General features: G+C 39.9%; 2 protein-coding genes across 5 annotated transcripts in view; one reads left to right on the top strand and one right to left on the bottom strand.

Annotated features, from left to right (window-relative positions):
• JAK1 (Janus kinase 1) overlaps positions 1–8,113 on the top strand; it is a 210,376-nt gene extending 202,263 nt beyond the window's left edge. For all 3 annotated transcript variants that reach the window (XM_031465304.2, XM_031465303.2, XM_064493504.1), the window contains exons 18-25: positions 1,660–1,810; positions 1,911–2,005; positions 3,012–3,204; positions 3,942–4,066; positions 4,442–4,614; positions 5,592–5,709; positions 5,928–6,038; positions 6,696–8,113. In XM_031465304.2, coding sequence (XP_031321164.1) covers positions 1,660–1,810; positions 1,911–2,005; positions 3,012–3,204; positions 3,942–4,066; positions 4,442–4,614; positions 5,592–5,709; positions 5,928–6,038; positions 6,696–6,791 — 1,062 coding nt within the window. In that variant the 3' untranslated portion in view covers positions 6,792–8,113. The remainder of the gene's footprint in view (positions 1–1,659; positions 1,811–1,910; positions 2,006–3,011; positions 3,205–3,941; positions 4,067–4,441; positions 4,615–5,591; positions 5,710–5,927; positions 6,039–6,695) is intronic.
• RAVER2 (ribonucleoprotein, PTB binding 2) overlaps positions 8,110–19,221 on the bottom strand; it is a 98,226-nt gene continuing 87,114 nt past the window's right edge. For both annotated transcript variants that reach the window (XM_031465306.2, XM_031465305.2), the window contains exon 12: positions 8,110–10,075. In XM_031465306.2, coding sequence (XP_031321166.2) covers positions 9,929–10,075 — 147 coding nt within the window. In that variant the 3' untranslated portion in view covers positions 8,110–9,928. The remainder of the gene's footprint in view (positions 10,076–19,221) is intronic.

Genomic DNA, 19,221 nt, shown 5'->3' on the forward strand with positions numbered 1-19,221 from the left:
GATAAAGTAGTAAAAATTTCAGTAAAGGACCACTGATCCCAACCCAGTGATTTGATTGTTGGGACGTGCCTTGTGTGTTTAGAGAGGCAGGCATCATTTTTAGCCAGGAGGGAGTGATCAGAGTCTAGAGGAAGGTGGCATTTCAGTTGTCCATGGGAAGCAGCTCGTGGTTTCGTTTGCCTGGAGTGTGGAGAGGAATGACAGGCAATGAGGTGGGAAGCGTGGTATGGGGTCAGACTGTGTAGAGGCCCCGAATGCCAGGCTGCAGAATTTCACCGGGGGTGATGTGGGCATTGGAGGGTTTGGGTGGAGTCAGGTGCTCAGGGGCTGGCCTGCCTGGGGACGGCTCCTCTGCATGGTGGTTGGATGGACGGGCTGAGGAGAGGCCTCATGCTCTGAGGGTCTCAGTGGGGAGAGACTGAACCGGGAAGTGGCCGTGGGGACCCGGAGCGGAGAGTGCACGTGTAGGAGATGCTGAAGAGGCAGACCCTTTAGCTAGTTAACCTTTTGACAGGTAAAGATGACATGGGACTTGGGAAAGAGAAGTTAAGCTGAAACCAACAGGGAAGCCATCACATCTATAAATCTGCTATTTGGGATTTTCAGCCTGAGCTTTTGGGAGTCATTTTATTTTTAACTTCCTTGGAAACAAAACAGTATACCCTTTGCTGTCAGTCACTGTTTGTTGAGTGCCTTCTGTGTACCCTGGGCTGAGCAACATGCAGAGATGGTGTAAGGAAGGGTCTGTCCCTTTGATAAAAGAGAGCCCTGATCTCCTCCCAAGTCGGTGGGTTGGGCGGCCCTTCCACCGGGCTGCCCTGGAGGCTGGAAGGGTGAGACACTCTGATAGCGGGGGCAGCTTCTTAAATCCAGCCTAGAATGTAGTGATTCCACTTTGTTTTTTAAAGTATTAACCCCATTGGTGAGAATTTGGAAAATACAGGAAACTATTAAAAAAAAAAAGTATTAATCACTGTATTCTGGGCACTGCGACTACTGCTTAACGCTTTAGCATGTTGTCTTCCAGTCTGTTAGTGTCTCTCTTCTTAAACAAAATTGGGATCGTGCTAGATACAGTTACACGTGCTGTACTTTTTCATTTAATGTAGTGGGTACTTCCTGTATGATTAAATAAGTCTTAAAATTTGTACTAATTTAAGGTAAGAGTTCACTGTTTGATTAAACTCTAATTTAACTAATTTTATATTTAGCATTCAGGCTGTTCTCAAATTTGTAATGTTTTATTTTTATTCTGCAAGGAATATCTTTAAACATAAATGTTTATATCTGACTTATTTCTGAGTCATTCAATAATTGGAATTAATGAGTCAAAGGGTTTGAAGAATCAGAAGATTTCTGTACATGTTGCCAAATAGCATTCCAGAAGGTTGCGTGACTTTGCTGGAATACAGCTTTCGGAACTGGGCGGTTACACTGCCTGTCTTCCTTAAATTTAGATTATTTTAGTATCAGGACTGAGGTTTCCCACAGCTGGAAAAAGGCAGTAGCATGCACACACGTTTATAAAGTCTACCTTTAAGAAGAGCTGTTGGGAATTAAATTAGGGATTGTTAGGGAGCTCCTTCTGACCTGGGGCTAAGGCTTTTGGGGGTTGGGAGGGTTCCTTTGGTTTCTTCTACATGGTTCTTTTCTTTACAGAAAGAGAGGTTCTACGAAAGCCGGTGCAGGCCAGTGACACCGTCTTGTAAGGAGCTGGCTGACCTTATGACCCGCTGCATGAACTACGACCCCAACCAGAGACCGTTCTTCCGAGCCATCATGAGAGACATCAACAAGCTGGAGGAGCAGAGTAAGTCTCCGCTCATGTTGCCCCGCCCCGAGCAGCCCGAGCCGGGAGCCCGCGAGGGCCACTCCCTGCCTTTCACATGTTTTCTCTTCTCTTCTGTTAGATCCAGACATCGTATCAGAAAAAAAGCCAGCAACCGAAGTGGATCCCACACATTTTGAAAAGCGGTTCTTAAAGAGGATCCGTGACTTGGGAGAGGCAAGTTTCATTCGAGTCCCTGCTGGCCCCTCACCTCTCTGGACATCCAGAGCTGCTCTCTGTTCTCTCATTTCTGGTCCAAGTTGATCAGAGAAAGCCTCTTCCTGTGTTTTCTTTGGACCAATGACATCACAGGGGATTGTGTGTGTCTCCACCTGACGCTCACACGGTGACGGCGTGCATTGTACCTGTCTCCATGCACACAGGACATCGTCAGCCCCTCCAGAGACTCGGTTTTTCTCTAAGGGCCGGAAGAGAATAGAAAGGGGGAGATTTGGGGACATCTATACCTATCTCTGACTTTTCTGGGAATATATATCCCGTGGGGTTGCTTAAATGAGGGATGGGTTTCCTACATAAAACACCAAAATAGAAGGCTAGCTTTCCCTTTGGACTTGGAATGGCAGTTTTCTAACAGGAAATGTGGCTAGAAGAGCTACTGGGATTGGCATCTTCATAGGTTGTCATTAAGTAAACAAAGATTTTGTCCCACCTGGAGTACCCGTCACGTACCAAGGCCATGTGCTGAGCACCTACAGCTCAGCGTTTTTGCCTCCTCAGCCCCCCTAGGGGTTCATCACCACTGTGTGCACTGAGCACCTCTGGTGCCCGCGCGGACGCCTGGGTGACTGGGCCCGCGTCGCTCTCAAGTAGCTTAGCTGGGATCGGACCCACGTCTTCTAAAGACACCTCACACCATGCTCTTCGCAGCTACGTTGTGGGGCTTCCCCTGGAGCCTGGGCCCAGGGCTGTCCTGCGTGTCCAGAAGTAACCTTCACTGCTGCTTGGGTTACACTTTCACGGAAGCTGGGATTGACATCACTTGATACTTTTGTCACAGCTTAGTAGTAGAAGGGGTGGCAGGTGAGCCGAGGGAGGAAGGACTGTGACCAGGCTGTGTCGGCCTTCAGGGGAGCGGCCCGAGGAGCACGCCTCGTCTCGGAAGTGTGTCCCTGCGGCGCAGGCTGGGGCTGCCCTGATCAAGCATGTGCGTCTTTCCCTCCAGGGCCACTTCGGGAAGGTTGAGCTCTGCAGATACGACCCCGAGGGGGACAATACAGGGGAGCAGGTGGCTGTCAAATCTCTGAAGCCTGAGAGTGGAGGGAACCACATAGCTGATCTGAAGAAGGAAATCGAAATCTTAAGAAACCTTTATCACGAGAACATTGTGAAGTACAAAGGCATCTGCACCGAGGACGGTACGTTGTGCACAGGCGGGCTGGTTTAGAGATGGAGTGACTGCCTGGGGTCCTGAAGGCCGGTGCTGAGCAGGCAGTACCCTCGCCTTCTCTGGGCCGCCTGAACACGCTAGCTGAGGGCCCCCAGGGGCCTTGGCTTCGGAGGCATACGCGCTATCAAATCCCTCAGCAGAGCTTCCAGGAAAGGGGATGATTCCAGCATTGCCTCTCCCGGCTGCTCCCACACCCACGCTGGGGACTGGACTTCGCCTGTCCTGAGACCCGCACAGTCGGGCCCTGAGGCCAGGTGAAGCTGACCCCCCGACCCCCCACTCCTCCCCTTGCCCTGCTCTCCTGCTCCAGCACGAGCCGGGGTATTTCGTTTCCTAGTTGTCTAAATCAAGGTGGCAAGTAGTACTTACTGAGAAGTGTATCTTTTACAAGCCGGTCCGATAGTTGGGGATTGTACTTTAAAATTGGTAGTGAAATGACGTGGCTCATAATTTTAAAAAATCATTTGCCTAGCGGTTTGCAGAACACGGAGTTGTCTCAGTGCGTGCTGGCGGCCCTGGGGTGGGCGCACAAGCGTAAGGATCCTGAGGCTCTGGGGCCTGAGAGGTCCGGGGACCTGCCTGTGGTGCAGTGGCAAAGCTGAAGTCAGTTCAGGTCCCATGACTCCGGATCGTGTGCCCTTTACTCTCACACAGTTCCGTCATCTGGCAGCCTCGTACTGATGGGTGTTGTTTTTCCCTGAACAGGAGGAAATGGTATTAAGCTCATCATGGAATTTCTGCCTTCGGGAAGCCTTAAGGAATATCTTCCAAAGAACAAGAACAAAATTAACCTCAAACAGCAGTTAAAATATGCTGTTCAGATTTGCAAGGTAAAAAGAAAAAAGAGACAGCACGGTAAAGGTGAAACAACTCCGGCACTCTGTCCTGGGTGAGGGGTTTGCAACTAGGCTGCAAGCGGGAACCTTTCCAGTAATTGTGCTGCGTTTGTCTTGCTCTACGTGATTTGCGTGAAAGGATTAGTCTCTAGTAAGAAAGGGAACTGATTTGTTAATACGGCTACTTTAATGTGTATTTCTTCAAATTAGGTGGTCTTACTATTTTTGCATAAAAGTAAAAATCAAAAAAAAAAATTCAGTGATACGTGAACGAAATGACATTTGTATTTTTTTGTTACGAAATGATAGCTACAAAACCCAGCCTGGGCTGGTTGCAGCAGCGCGCTCTCCCTTACTTCTCTTCCTCAGGGGATGGACTACCTGGGTTCTCGGCAGTACGTTCACCGGGACTTGGCAGCAAGAAATGTCCTTGTTGAGAGTGAACACCAAGTGAAAATTGGAGACTTCGGTCTGACCAAAGCAATTGAAACTGATAAGGAGTATTACACAGTCAAGGACGACCGGGACAGCCCTGTGTTCTGGTAACTGAATCAAACGGATTTCATCAGCACTTCGTAGGGTTTCCACTGTTGTGACAGGCCCTTTCCTAGCTATGTTAATGTCTCTTACTAGTCAAGATTAGAAAGACTTAGGATTTTTGGAATTTACTCCTTACACAAATAGGTATCAAGGTCCTAGCCTGTGCCAAGTACTAGAGACGTGGCGGTGAACAAGACGGCTGAGTCAAGGATTTACTGGGGGAGGCAGCCACTTCTGTGATCCCGTAACTGTAGAAGGGTTCAGGCTTGGTTTTCTGGAAGTTCTGTTAAGATAAGGCCTTAAAGGATTCCTGGGGGTTAGTAAAGATGGTGAGGAGGCGGCACGTGTGACAGCAAGAATGGGACAGAGCAGGGGCTGTCCCAAGAACTGAAATCAGCCTCGTGTGGCCGCATCGTGAAGGGAGGTCTCGGGCGTTGCCGAGTCACAGAGCGAGGGCTCTGTCCCAAGAGCTTTGGGATGCTGTTGGGGGATTAAGGGCAGGGACTTCTGTTTAACAAGACCACTGGAAAGGAGAGGAGCAAGATAGGAGTCCAGTTCGGCCAGAGCCAGTGAGGGTAGGACCTTGGACAGTGATAATGGTGTTTAGGAGAACAGCTTTGGAGGTGCCTCAATTTCTGGCTCAGGCAATTGGATGTCATTCACCAAAACAGCTGACTTTGGAAGAGGACTGAACAGTGAGGTCACTGCCGCTTCCTCCCCATGGAGGAATGAGAGCACGGGCTTGTCTTACTGGTATTTGGGGGCAGGTATGTGCTACGGGGGGCCCAGAGTGGGTACTGAACTGTGTGTCAGGTGTGCCCCACAGCAGCCCACAGGTGACGAACACATAACACTCTCACATGTCTTAGAATATTAAATTCTAAGAAACACCAGAGAGCTGATGTTCCTGAGTTACTCTGTCATGTTTTTTGGAATATGCTTTCCAGGAAGTGAAGTTTTATGGTCTGCTTTCTTTCAGGTATGCTCCAGAATGTTTAATTCAGTGTAAATTTTATATCGCCTCTGATGTCTGGTCTTTTGGAGTGACTCTGCACGAGCTGCTTACTTACTGTGATTCAGATTCCAGTCCCATGGCAGTAAGTCTTACTTGTCTGTCGTTACAATCTGGCACCCAATGAAAATGTGTCCATCCCTCCGCTTTGTAAGTGGTATTCTTAAGTGGGGCCCAATCAGTGTGTTCAAATGGAAAGGTAAAATTTCTAGAATTATATTGGAAATTAAATGAAAGTCCAAGACACTTTTCCTTAATATATGTGTAAAGTAAAGTATTCTGTTTGGTTTTATTTTTACCTAGTTGTTCCTGAAAATGATAGGCCCAACTCATGGCCAGATGACGGTAACAAGACTTGTGAATACATTAAAAGAAGGAAAACGTTTGCCTTGTCCACCTAACTGTCCAGAAGAGGTATTTATGGGCCATTTCACAGTAATAAAACTCAACTTTTTTTTTTTTTTTAATGTTTTCACCACTTGGTTATCCAGCATCGGACTGGAGTGGGGGAGCAGGAAGTGGTAGAATACTTCAAGATAGTTTTCTGAAGCTGAATTTCAGATAAGAAATCTGGGAAATCATGACAGCCACCAGTTATATGTAAAGCAAGGGATTCCCTTCAAAAGTAGGCGCACCTCAGTGAGCGCCCTAAGGAGCATGTTTTGCTGTAGCCGTACCGTGACAGACACACAGAGGTGCGTGTGTGTGTGTGTTTCATCTCACTTCTCCACAGCATTTCTCCGTGAATTGAGCCTTTAAGACTAACTTTAGACTATTTATTAAGCAGCCAGTGAGGAGATTTGAGTCTAAACTGAGCTATCACGTCATTATCTGGATTTTTCTGAAGGTCAGTTAACTTACGAGCTTCCCAAATATGAAAATATTATTTATGAACTATGGTTGTCACATTTTCTATATTTTAAATTACTCAAATACTCTTGTTTTCTAGTCTTACTCATTAAGGAAAATCATTTACATTTCCAAAATTATTTTCTTGATCTTTCTATAATTATTTTTTAAAAAGTTTCCAAATCTAATATGTTTACAGTTATTGTTTTTTTCTTTCTACAGGTTTATCAACTCATGAGAAAATGCTGGGAATTCCAACCATCTAATCGGACAACCTTTCAAAACCTTATTGAAGGATTTGAAGCACTTTTAAAATAAGCAGCATGAATAACATTTAAATTCTACTCTGTACAAGTTCTCTCCCCAGCCAATAGCCAAGCCATTTTTAAAAAATTTGTTTTTAATGGAAAAAGTTTGTATTCTGTCTAAAATGATACTTGGGTACGTATCCATGTGTAAGGCACTGTAGTGCTTAATATGCGTAAGTACTTCCTTTAAATTTGGCACCAGTAAAACACTGACAAATAATAACAACCAAAATATTAGAAAGCACTTAAGCACTCCTCCTTTTGGGAAGAATACACCACTAACCAGACGAAACAATTTACTTACCATCACCCTTGAGTACCAGAGTAGGATTTTCCAAAATAAGAGGAGCTTGACAAAGTCATCTCAACCTAATTTTTGTTAGCTGCCGGTTTATCTGAAATACTTTTTTGGCACATAAAGATTGATGGACTTAGCCGACACTCTAAACATGCCCTCAAATTTCAGCATCTACAGTGACAGACAAAGCATTCTTGAAATACTAGGTATCAGTTAGTATACTCTTGTTTCTCTACAAAGATGAGTGTATTCCTGTCAACAGTAGGACATAAACTGAGTTGTTTCTGCAATGGCTTAGCCCCTGTCCCCTTGGGTGACCAGTGGTACCTATTTTAGAAACCGGTCACAGCCAGGGGGACAGGTATGGAATACTTTGCTGCATGATGTTAATTCTCGAGAACTAAGCCTGTGCCAGTGCTTTCCTAAACATATACCTTTAGTCAGGATTGACTCCAAGAACCTGGATGCTCTTACACATGCTTTTCAGAAATGTCCAGGTAATGTACATTCTTTTATAACTCTACCACTTCGGGGCAAGCTGTTCCAGCATTGATTTCGGATACTGAATGTCAGAATATATATACCACGTACGTTGCACTGTTCTTAGAGTGTTTCAGTACTTACCATCCCTCTGCAAGAGTTGATCACTATTTTGACTGCCACCTTACGTTGTAAAACTTGAAAGACCGACCCCTCTGGAAGCACTATGGACTTCAGGATCCACTAGACGGTTGCCGGTTTGCTTGGAGGTAGCTGGGTAATCAAAAATGTAAAATCTCTGATTCAATGTGAACCATACGATCTTTTTTGACCAAGAGTCTGCATCAATGCTGTGTAGCATTTCTTTTGGTATCATTACTTTTCCCCTTTTGAGCTTGAAAGAGGTCTGTATTGATTCAATGGCAACAATAAACTTGCCATTTAAATCTTTCCAATAACCCTACATCACCAAGGTCTCTCTCTGTGTCAAACCTGTGGCCACTCTATATGCACTTTGTTTACTCTTTATACAAATAAATATACTAGACACTTCACATGCATATGCCTTTTAATATTAAGATCCATTTTTCAAAGCATTTCAAACAGTTTGTTTACATAGAAAAATAACAGTATAGACTATGGCTGGGGGATGGGGGTAATGGTCCTTATTACTGACACCACTTAATTTGTACTTATCTGTCTTTCAGTTCTTCCAACCTCTTCCTGCTTCCCTTTCTTCTATTTGTACTGTTGTAGAGGTGTGGCAAAGCATTGGAGAGGCTAATGCAACAGGAAAAAGGGAAGAAGTGCAGAGCATGGAGAAGCCATTATTGAGCTGCTGAGTCAGAATTGACTGATGCCTGTCCTGATCAGTTATTTATGGGTAGTATACTTATTAGAAATGCTCTTAACTTCCTAGCTGTCATTGCCAATAGAAGTTAATATATGCAATAAATTAGACCAAGTAAAACTCTTCACAAATCATACCATATGTACCAGTTTTTAACTCCATAATTAAAACAGGAGAGATACTTTCTATCATAATTACAAGATATTTAATGATCTGATTTCAAAAAGACTCTGATCATTGAGATTGCCTAAACTCCACATCATCAATTACAGTCTCGTAACAAGGAACAAACTTACAAATGTCTAGATGGCAAAAGGGTTTCTCATGCATTTAATACCAAGCTCTTTAGGAAATGGTGATGTCAAAAGTTATATGCAATAGTAAATTGGGTTAAATAGCTGATAATTTTTCAGCCTAATACACTGCAAAAGAACAAGAGACAAAGCAGAGAATGAAGTACAGCTTATTTCCTCAAAATGGTTATTAATACTGTTCCTTCCATAAGACTTCCGGAAGGGCAGAATTGCTGCTTTACTGTATTGTGGAACTAGGGCATTTGATGACCAAAATATACCCTGTTCTAGTAATCAGATCATCACTAGTCTGTGCTGTGAAGTATGACACAGAAACCTATGTTCCTTGCCACTTACAAATCTGTTGCAAAAGTTAAAGGTCTTTTGTAGGTGAAGTAAAGGATTAGAGAATTAATGGTATTATATCAGGAGTCATTGAACTTTATAAAGGGCCAAATAATTTTTAAGTCAGTTTTTTCCCCTCTAACATTTAAAAATGTAAAAATCATTCTTAGCTTGCAGGCAGTACAAAAACAGGTGGAGGACTCAAATTTGACTGCAGGGGGTTAGTTGTTTGACAACCCCTGAAATTAGATCAAAGCTACTTTTCTTAAAATGTCTTGTTTCTTAGAAAAGGTATAAATGGTAAATAACAAGTAAAGCATCTGTAGTAGTGTATATCTTGGATGTCACTATCACCGTGTTTCACTTTAATTTTGCATGACTTGTTCAGCGCTAATAATTTTGTCTGCATGTAGAGCATCTTTATAACATTACTATCACAGTATTTTGTACTTGCGCTCTTGTAGTTCTAGGGAAAGTAAACTGAAATGTACAATGGCTTATTGAGAACTCATTCTAAGGCTCGGGAAATAAGAACATTTCCCATTTATTGCTTCAAACTTTAATATATGGTGTCAAAATTATTCCCACTCCTAAACGAGGAATATTGGAACATATATTAATTTCTCCAATGGACTGTGTAAGTTAATATCAGATTAAGATACATCTAATGCTAGTGGAAAATGTCCTCAATTGATGTCTCTTCTTATTGCTACTCATTTTTTTTTTAATTTGGCAATTCTGCCTGCTGCACAGCAGAGTTCCTTGTGGGAAGTTTTTAACCCGTATTTAAAGGATATGGCTAGTCTGAATGTAGTTAAGGCAGCGATGAACAGCAGAGATACTGCAAAGAACCCTAGGAGGTTTTAAGGAGAGAACTTAACTCAGTACACTCGCTTCTTTTTTAAGTAGGTTTCCATGTAATGTGCTCCTGTGCCCTGAGAATGCTGGTCAACAAATTCCAACGAACCGCCTTCTGGGGCAGAGATAAGATACGACGAGCCACGCTTTTCATTTCTTAAAGATGACACCTGTTAGAAAAAGAAATCATAACTAATGCTAAAATCTAAATTAAAATTCGTTTATTTGTTAAAGAGGTATTATATAAGAGAAGCAATTCTACTTGCGATTTGGTGTAAAAACAGAATAGCAGGATAAATAACAAAGCTATTCAAAAAATTACACAAAAATTTCTGTATCAAAATCACTTGTGGACCTTCCTCTTTCCACCACTCCCTACATTTTAGGGAAAGAAAAAAAGTGACATTTTAGTTGCTTCTGCCGTTTGTACCTAGTTAAATCCCACTGAATTGGAATAGCAACACAGAATACCAGTACTCTTCTGAGGAAGGACAGTGGGCTAAGGAATTGAACTGCATGTCAGATTACATGTTAAGTTCATCTAGTGATAAAAGACATGGCAAGAGAATAAACTAGTAGGTGCAGAAACCAGCAAATGATGTCAAGAATAATACAATGATACATTCTAGAGAGCAACGTGAACTCTAACTTTAGTCTAATATAATCACCTGGAAAGCTTGTTAAAAAGCAAGTTTCCAGGCTGTATGTCAGATATTCTAATTCAGAAGTGTTTATGATAAGGGCCAAAATGTTCTTCACAAGTAGTCAGTTACCACTACAATAAATCAGATTGTAGCACAACCTCCTGACCACCTAAAATCCTTCTTAGTTTTAGGTTTCACAATACTATGTGTGACAAGCTTACTGAAGCAGAATTCTGTAACTTAATATACAAGAATGTAGAAGTGACTCATAAGGAAAGCTTCCAGCATTGCAGAAGAGCCTTCTCGTATTACAATTAAAATTACAATTGAAGTTGAACCCCATTTTAAGTTGGTTAAAAACAAAGGGGACAGATGATGAATCTATCCTTGTAAATAAAGCAATTCTCAATTATTCATGTTAAGGATCAGGAGGAGACAATCAAGATGCTGACCAAGTTGACTCCAGAGTTCCCCTCCTCCCAGGGACGTGCCAAATGTACAGATACATACAAAGCAATTGCCTCTAAAAGAGGTCCAGAAACTAGCTGAGCAGCTCCTATACACTGGACAAATGAGAAAATACCCACATCAAAATATGGTAAGAAAGGCTAAGATACAATCCCCATAAACAGCATAGTACCATACATCAGAAGGGAACTCCCAGCACTGCGGGGTGAAGGGTTTGGACCCTACATCCAGTATCCCAACTTTTAAGGCTCCCAAAACACCTACCTCTGAAAGCCAACAGAGCTTGTATTCATGAGAGCCAGAAGACTGTAGAAAATAAGCATTCTTTGGGGCACACAGCACTCATGGGACTATCCCCTCAGGGCAGGCAAAAATCACCCATCTCTCAGTCTTCCCCTGAAAGAGGTGTTTATCTGCATGCTTCAAAATCTGCTGCCCGAGAGCCAGGTGCAAGGGCAAGTGCAATCTTCCTCAGACTGGGGAAGCTGCAGGACGCCTCTCCCACCTTCTTCCAGCCCTGTCTAATCACTAGTATCTACCTGGAGGGCCTTGCAGGGATGTGTCTATGCCATGCCTCTTAAGTCTGACACCCAAGGAATGGTCTGTGGATCGCGTAGCTCTGATAGCCAGTGGGGCCTGCATTCAAGAATTCCACAGGACTATAGCAAACAAAAAATTCTTAATGAGTGCAGGAGCACTCCTCCCAACCGCCTAGTGACTATACACCTGTGCTCAGCACAGAGGGAGCAGGCAAAAATGCCCATTTTTAACTTGGAAGGGGCTTAATACATACTTTCCCAGCTGCTGCCTGAGGGTCCAGAGTAATCAGTCTGCATCTAGGTGCTAACTGCAGACTCCCCCCCCCCCCATCCTGTGCCTTTGGATACTCAGGTGGAACACACTCAACTACTGGAAGCTACTAAGAGCCAAAAAGGAGGCTCAGGCTATTACAAACGATTGAGAATAACAAAGCTTAGACCGGGCTGAATGACAAGGTCCATCATCTACCGAGACTATTTGTTCAAGACTGGGAGAAGTCGCTGTTTTATCAAATGCATAAGACACCAATAAAGGAAATGAAGCAAAAAGATACGTTCCAAACAAAAGGACAAGGTAAATATCCAGAACAGATCTTAATGAAACAAATATTAAGTGACTTGCCTGAGAGAGAGTTCAATGTAATAGTCAAAAAGATGCTCACCAAGGTCAGGAGAGCAAGCATGAACAAAGAATTTCAATTGAAATAGAAAATATTAAAAATTAACAAATAGAAATCACAAAACTGAGGGATATAAGTGAACTGAAAATTTAGAAGGGTACAACAGCAGACTAGATCAACCAGAAGAAAGGATCAGCAAACTCAAAGGTAAGTCGATGGAATTCATCCCATCAGAGTTGCATAAAGGAAAAATAAAAAGAGTGAAGACAGCTTAAGGGACCTATGGGACACCATCAAATTGATCAATACACACATTATAAAGATCCCAGAAGGAAAAGAGAAAGGGGCAGAAAACCTTTTCAAAGAATTAATGGCTGAAAACTTTCCTAATCTGAGGGAAAAAGCAGACATCCAATCCAGAAAAAGCCCAGAGAGTACCAAACAGGATGAATCCAAGAGATCCACAATGAGACAAGTTATATTCAAAGTGCTGAAAGGAAAAAAAAAAAAATTGCCTACTAAGAATATTCTACCTGGCAAAGCTGTCCTTCAGAACTGAAAACGTTTTCCAGACAAAAACTGAAGGAGTTTATCACTAGCCCAGCCTTATATAAAATGTTAAAGGCAGTTCTTCACACTGACATGGAAGGATGCTAATGAGTAACAGGAAAACATGTAAAAGTATAAAATCACCAGTAAAGATAAGTATATACTTAAATTCAGAAAACTCTAATAATGCTGATAAATCAATAATTCTAGTATGAAGGTCAAAAGACAAAAGTAAAAAAAATAATTATACAATCATTTGTAAATGAATATGCAATGTAAAAAGATGCAAATTGTGAGATCAAAGCAATGTGGAGGTTTGAGAGAGCTGTATGCATTTGAAGTTAATCAGCTTAACACAGACTATTATATATATAAGAAGTTTTATGTAAGCCCCATAGTATCTACAAAGGAAAAGCCTTGAGTAGATATATAAGAGAAAAGAAGTTAAGCATACAACTATAGAAAACTATCAAATCACAAAGACACAAGAGGGGAAGGAAGGACCAGAGGAATAACAAAACAACCAGAAAACAGTGAACAAAATAGCAATAATAAGTCCACAACTACATTACTTTAACCCACACCTACAATCAACTAATCTACATCAAGGAGGCAGGAATATACAATGGAGAAAAGACAGTCTCTTCAATAAGTTGTGCTAGGAAAAGTGGACAGCCACATATGAAACAATGAGATTAGAACATTCTCACAAACAAAAATAAACTCAAAATGGATCAGAGACCTACACATAAGAATGGAAACCATAAAACTCCTAAAAGAGAACATAGACAAAAATACCCTGACATAAATCAGCACTATTTTCTTGGATCAGTCTCCTAAGGCAAAAAATAAAAGCAAAAATAAACAAATGGGGCCTAATTAAACCTAAAAGCTTTCACACAGTAAAGAAAACCATAGACAAAATGAACAGCCTACTGAATGGGAGGAACTATTTGTGAGCGATGCGACTGACAAGAGTTTAATATTCAAAATATACAAACAGCTCATACAACTCGATATCAAAACAACCCAATCAAAAAAAAAAAAAGGCAGTGACCTGATCAGACATTTTTCTGAAAAGACATACATATGGCTACCAGGCACATGAGAAGATGCTCAACATTGCTAATCATTGGAAATGCAAATCAAAACCACAATGAGCTCTCATTTCACAATGGTCAGAGTGGCTATCATCAAAAAGTCTACAAATAACAAATGGTGGAGAGGATGTAGAGAAAAGGTAACCCTTGTACACCGTTGGTAGGAATGTACATTGGTGGAGCTACTCTGGAAAACGGTATGGGGATTCCTCAAAAAACTAAAAAAGAACTACCACACAATTTAGCAATTTCACTCTTGGATATATACTGGGGGAAAAAATCACCAATTCAAAAAGTTACATACACCCCATTGTTCATCTCAGCATTATTTATAATAATAGCCAAGATATGGAAGCAACCCAAGTGCCCGTCAACAGATGATTAGATTAATAAGATGGGTTTTATTCATACACAATGGAATATCAGCCATAAAAATAATGAAATGCTGCCATTTGCAGCAACAGGGATGGACCTAGAGACTACCATGATTAATGAAATGAGAATGACAAATACTGCAAATCACTTATAAGTGGAATCTACAAAATAATACAAATGAATGTACATGCAACACACAGACTAACAGATACAGAAAACAAACTGTGGTTACCAAAGGGGATAGAGAAGGGGGGAGGTACAGGATTAGGGGTATGGGATTAACAGATACAAACCACTATGTATAAAATAGATAAGTAACAAGGATATACTGTGTAGCACAGGGAATTACAGCCATTATCTTGTAAAAGCCTGTAATGGAGTCTAATCTGCAAAAATACTGAATCACAATGCTGTACACCTAAAACTAACATAATATTGTAAGTCAACTATACTTCATTTAAAAAGAAATTTAAAAATAACTTTGATTAAATTTAAATTTTGTCTATGTCTAAAGACAGAGTGGCTGAATGGATAAAATCAAAACCAAACTATATGTTGACTAAAAGACTCTCACCTAGTTTAAAGGACACACATAGACTGAAAGTAGAGGGATGAAAAAAGATATTCTATACAAACGAAAACCAAAAGAAAGCAAGATTAGCTATACTTAGACAAAATAAACTAAGTCAAAAAATGTAATGAGACAAAGAAGGTCATTATAAAACGTCAATTAATCAAAAGGATATAATAGTTGTAAATATGAACCAAAATGGGAGCACCTAAATACATAAAGCAAATATTAATTGGGAAGAGAGAAAAAGACAATAATACAGTATCAGGAGACTTCACTTTCAACAATGGATCATTTGGGCAGAAAATCAGTAAGGAAGCATTGGACTTAAACTACATGTTCAAGAAGATGGACCTCAAAGACAAAACATTTCATCCAAAAGCAACTGAGTACACATTCTTCTCAGGTGCACATGGAATATTCTCCAGGATAGATCATATGTTAGGCCACAAGTCCTAATAAAGTTAAGAAGATTGAAATCATATCTAGCATATTTTCCAACCACAATTGTATGAAACTAGAAATCAATTACAAGAAAACTGGAAAACTCACAAATATGTAGAGATTAAACAGCATGCTCCTGAACAACCAATGGGTCAAAGAAGAAATTAAAAAATACTCTATGACAAATGAAAATGAAAACAAAACTTAGTGAAACTTCTGGGATGCAGCGAAAGTCATTCTAAAAGGGAAGTTTACAGTGATAAATACCTACATGAAGGAAAAAGGAAGATCTTGGACAGCCTATCTTTATACCTGGAGGAACTGGAAAGAGAAGAACAAACTAAGCTCCAGGCTAGCCAAAGGAAGGAAATAACAAAGATAAGAATGGAAATAAATGAAACAGACTAAAAAGAAAATAAAAAACAATAAAACTAAGAGCTGATTTTTGAAAAGATAAACAAGATAGACAAACTTTTAACTAGACTTACCAAGAAAAAAAGGGGACTGACATTAAAGTATAAATGAAACAGGAGACATTACAACTGATAACACAGAAATACAAAAGATCACAAAACCCACTGTGAATACGTATATGCCAACAAGTTGGATAACTCAGAAAAAGTGGGTAAATTCCTACAAACTATACAACCTATGAAGACTGAATCATGAGGAAGTAGAAAATCTGAACAAATTGCTAGTAAGGAGATTGAAATAGTAATCAAAAACCTCTCAATGATTTAAAAAAAGAAGTCCAGGGAGAGATGGCTTCACTGGTGAATCCTACAAAACATTTAAAGAATAATTAATACCAAACCTTCTCAATATCTTCCAAAAATAGGAAAGGAAAGAACACTTCCAAACTCATTTTGCAAGGCCAGCTTTACCTTGATACCAAAGACATCTGGTATACCAAGACTGACAAAAACATTACAAGAAAGAAAATTACAGGCCTATATCCTTGATGAACACAGATGCAAAAATCCTCACAAAATATCAGCAAACTGAATTCAACATTAGAAGGATCAAACACCATGATCAAATGGGATTTACTCCAGTGGTACATGGATGGTTCAATAGCCACAAATCAATAAATGTGATATATACCACATTAACAAGATAAAAGATAAAAACTGATCTCAATAGAAGCAGAAAAAGCATTTGACAAAATTCAACATCCATTCATGTTAAAGACTCTCAACAAACTGGGTATTAAGGGACTGTACCTCAACATAATAAAGGCTATATATGACAAGCCCACAGATACGGACAACAACATAGTCAACAGTGAAATGCCGAAAGCTTTTCCTCTAAGATCAAGAACAAGACAAGGATGCCCAATGTCACCAGTTTTATTCAACATAGTACTAGAAGTACTAGCCAGGACAGTTAGGGGGGAAGAAAAAGAAAGAAAAGGCATTCATGTTGGGAAGTCGGAAAGTAAAATTGTCACTGTTAGCTGATCACATGGTACTATATAAAGAAAACCCTAAAGAATCCACCAGAACACTGTTAGAAATAATAATTTCAGTAAAGTTTCAGGATACAAAGTTAATATACAAATATCAGTTGCTTCTCTCTGCAATAACAATGAACTATCCAAAAACAGAAATTAAGAATACTTAGGAATAAATTTTACCAAGGTGAGAAATTGTATGTTGAAGATTATAAGAAAGATAACACAAATAAATGGAAAGATAGTCTGTGTTCATGGATTGGAGGAATTAATATTAAAATGTCCATACTACCCATGGCAATCTACAGATTCAATGCAATCACTATGAAAACTCCAGTGACATTTTTCATAGAAATAGAATAAATAACCCTAAACTTTGGAACCTGAAAAGCCAAAGTAGCGAAAGCCATCTTGAAAAAAAAAGAACAAAGCTAGAGGCATTACTCTTCCTGATTTCAAACAATATGGCAAAGCTATAGTAATCAAACAATATGATAGTGTCATAAAAACAGACACAAAAGATCACTGGGACAGGATAGAGAACCCAGAAAAAAAAAATGTTATATGATAAATTAATTTATGACAAAGGAGCCAAGAATATACAACTGGGAAAGGATATCTTTTCAATAAATGGTGTTTGGAAAACTGGATAGCCATGAGAAAAGGAATGAAACTAGACCACTATTGACACCATACTCAGAAATCAACTCAAAATGTATTAAAGACTTGAATGTAAGACCTGAAACCATAAAACTCCAATAAGAAAACATAGTGGGTAATAAGTTCCTTGACATTGGTATTGGCTATGATTTTTTGGGTTTAACACCAAAAGCAAAAATAAGTAAGTGTGATTACATCAAACTAAAAAGCTGTACAGCAAAGGGAACCATCAACCAAATGAAAAGGCAACCCATGGAACAGGAGAATATATTTGCAAACCATGTATCTGTTAAGGGATTAATATCCAAAATATTCTTGGAACATATACAACTCAATTGCCAAACCCTACCCCCCAATTTAAAGGTGGGCCAAGAACCTAAATAGACATTATTCTAAAAAGAAATACAAATGGACAATAGATATATAAAAAGTACTCAATCTCACTAATCCCTAAGGAAGTGCATATCAAAACCACCTCACACCTGTTAGGAAATCTATTATCAAAATGACAATGGATAACGAATGCTGGCAAGTACATGGAGAAAAGGAAACCCCTGTACACTGCTGGAATGTAAACTTGTACAGCCACGACGGAAAATAGCATGGAGATTGAAAACAGAACTTCCATACAATCTAGCAATTTCACTCTGGGCATATTCTGAATTCCTTTGGAAAGAAAATAATTAACTTGAAGAGATATTTGTACTTTCACATTTACAGCAGCATTGCTCACAATAGCCAAGGTATGGAAAAAACCTAAGTGTTTAACAACAGATTACTGGATAAAGAAAATAAAGTGTAGTATGTCTGGATATTAATTTGCATTTCACTGGGTGTACACACACACATATATATACATACAATAGAATATTATTCAGCCTTAAAGAAGGAAACCTTGTCATTTGAGACAATAGATAAATCTGGAGGACATTATGCTAAATGAAATTTTTTTTAAAAGATTAAAAAAAAATAGTCAACCTCATAGAAACAGAGTAGAAAAGTGGTTGCCACTGGCTAGAGGCTGGGGGAAATAGGGAGAGGTTAGTAAAACGGTACAAACTTCCAGTTATAAGATGAATAAGATCTGAAGATCTAATTTTTAACATGCTGACTATACTTGATAACACCATATTATATAATTAAAACATCCCGAGACAATAAAACTTGTATGTTCTCACCAATAAAGAAGACAAGAGAGGGAGGGAGGGAGGACAGAAAGTGAACTGATGGGTATGTTAATTAAGTCATTGGGGAGATTCCTTACACAATGTATATGTATATCAAATTATCATATTGACATATTTTCAATAACTTACAATTTTACTTGTCAATTATATCTCAATGAAGTTGGAAAAAAATAATGGAACTTTTTTAAAAAAGAAAAGGGATGACAAGACAAAATCAGAAATCCATCTATTTTGGTGCTTTAATTTCATGTGGTCTACTGTTGTGGTAGTCCACTGAAATCCTTCTTCACATACATAAATGTTTAAAGAAATGTTTCACAAACTGAAACAGATTAGCAAGGAATTTGGTTTTAACTCCTGTGTCTAATTTCTCCTGGTAATAAAATATATATCTGAAGTTTGTTCTGAAATAACGAGGAACAGTTACGAGTAAAGATGGAAGAAGCCTGGCGGTGAGGAAGCAAATTGTTAAAACTGGGTTAATGGTACAAGAAACTCCACCCAGTTTTAGTTCTAGATGGTGATGTAGGTGGATCCTGAACTCATCTCCACCCACGGGCACACTGAGTCTACAGCTACATATGGAGCAGTTTCCTCCGAAAGAAACCCCAAAACTAGATCAGTGACTCCTAAACACTGGGCAAGTAAGAAAAAACCCACATCACAATGGTAAGGAGAGACTAAGACACTGTCTCCCTGTCAACCC

This window comes from Camelus dromedarius, chromosome 14 (assembly GCF_036321535.1).
Source record: "Camelus dromedarius isolate mCamDro1 chromosome 14, mCamDro1.pat, whole genome shotgun sequence".
In the NCBI taxonomy this organism is placed as follows: Eukaryota; Metazoa; Chordata; class Mammalia; order Artiodactyla; family Camelidae; genus Camelus; species Camelus dromedarius.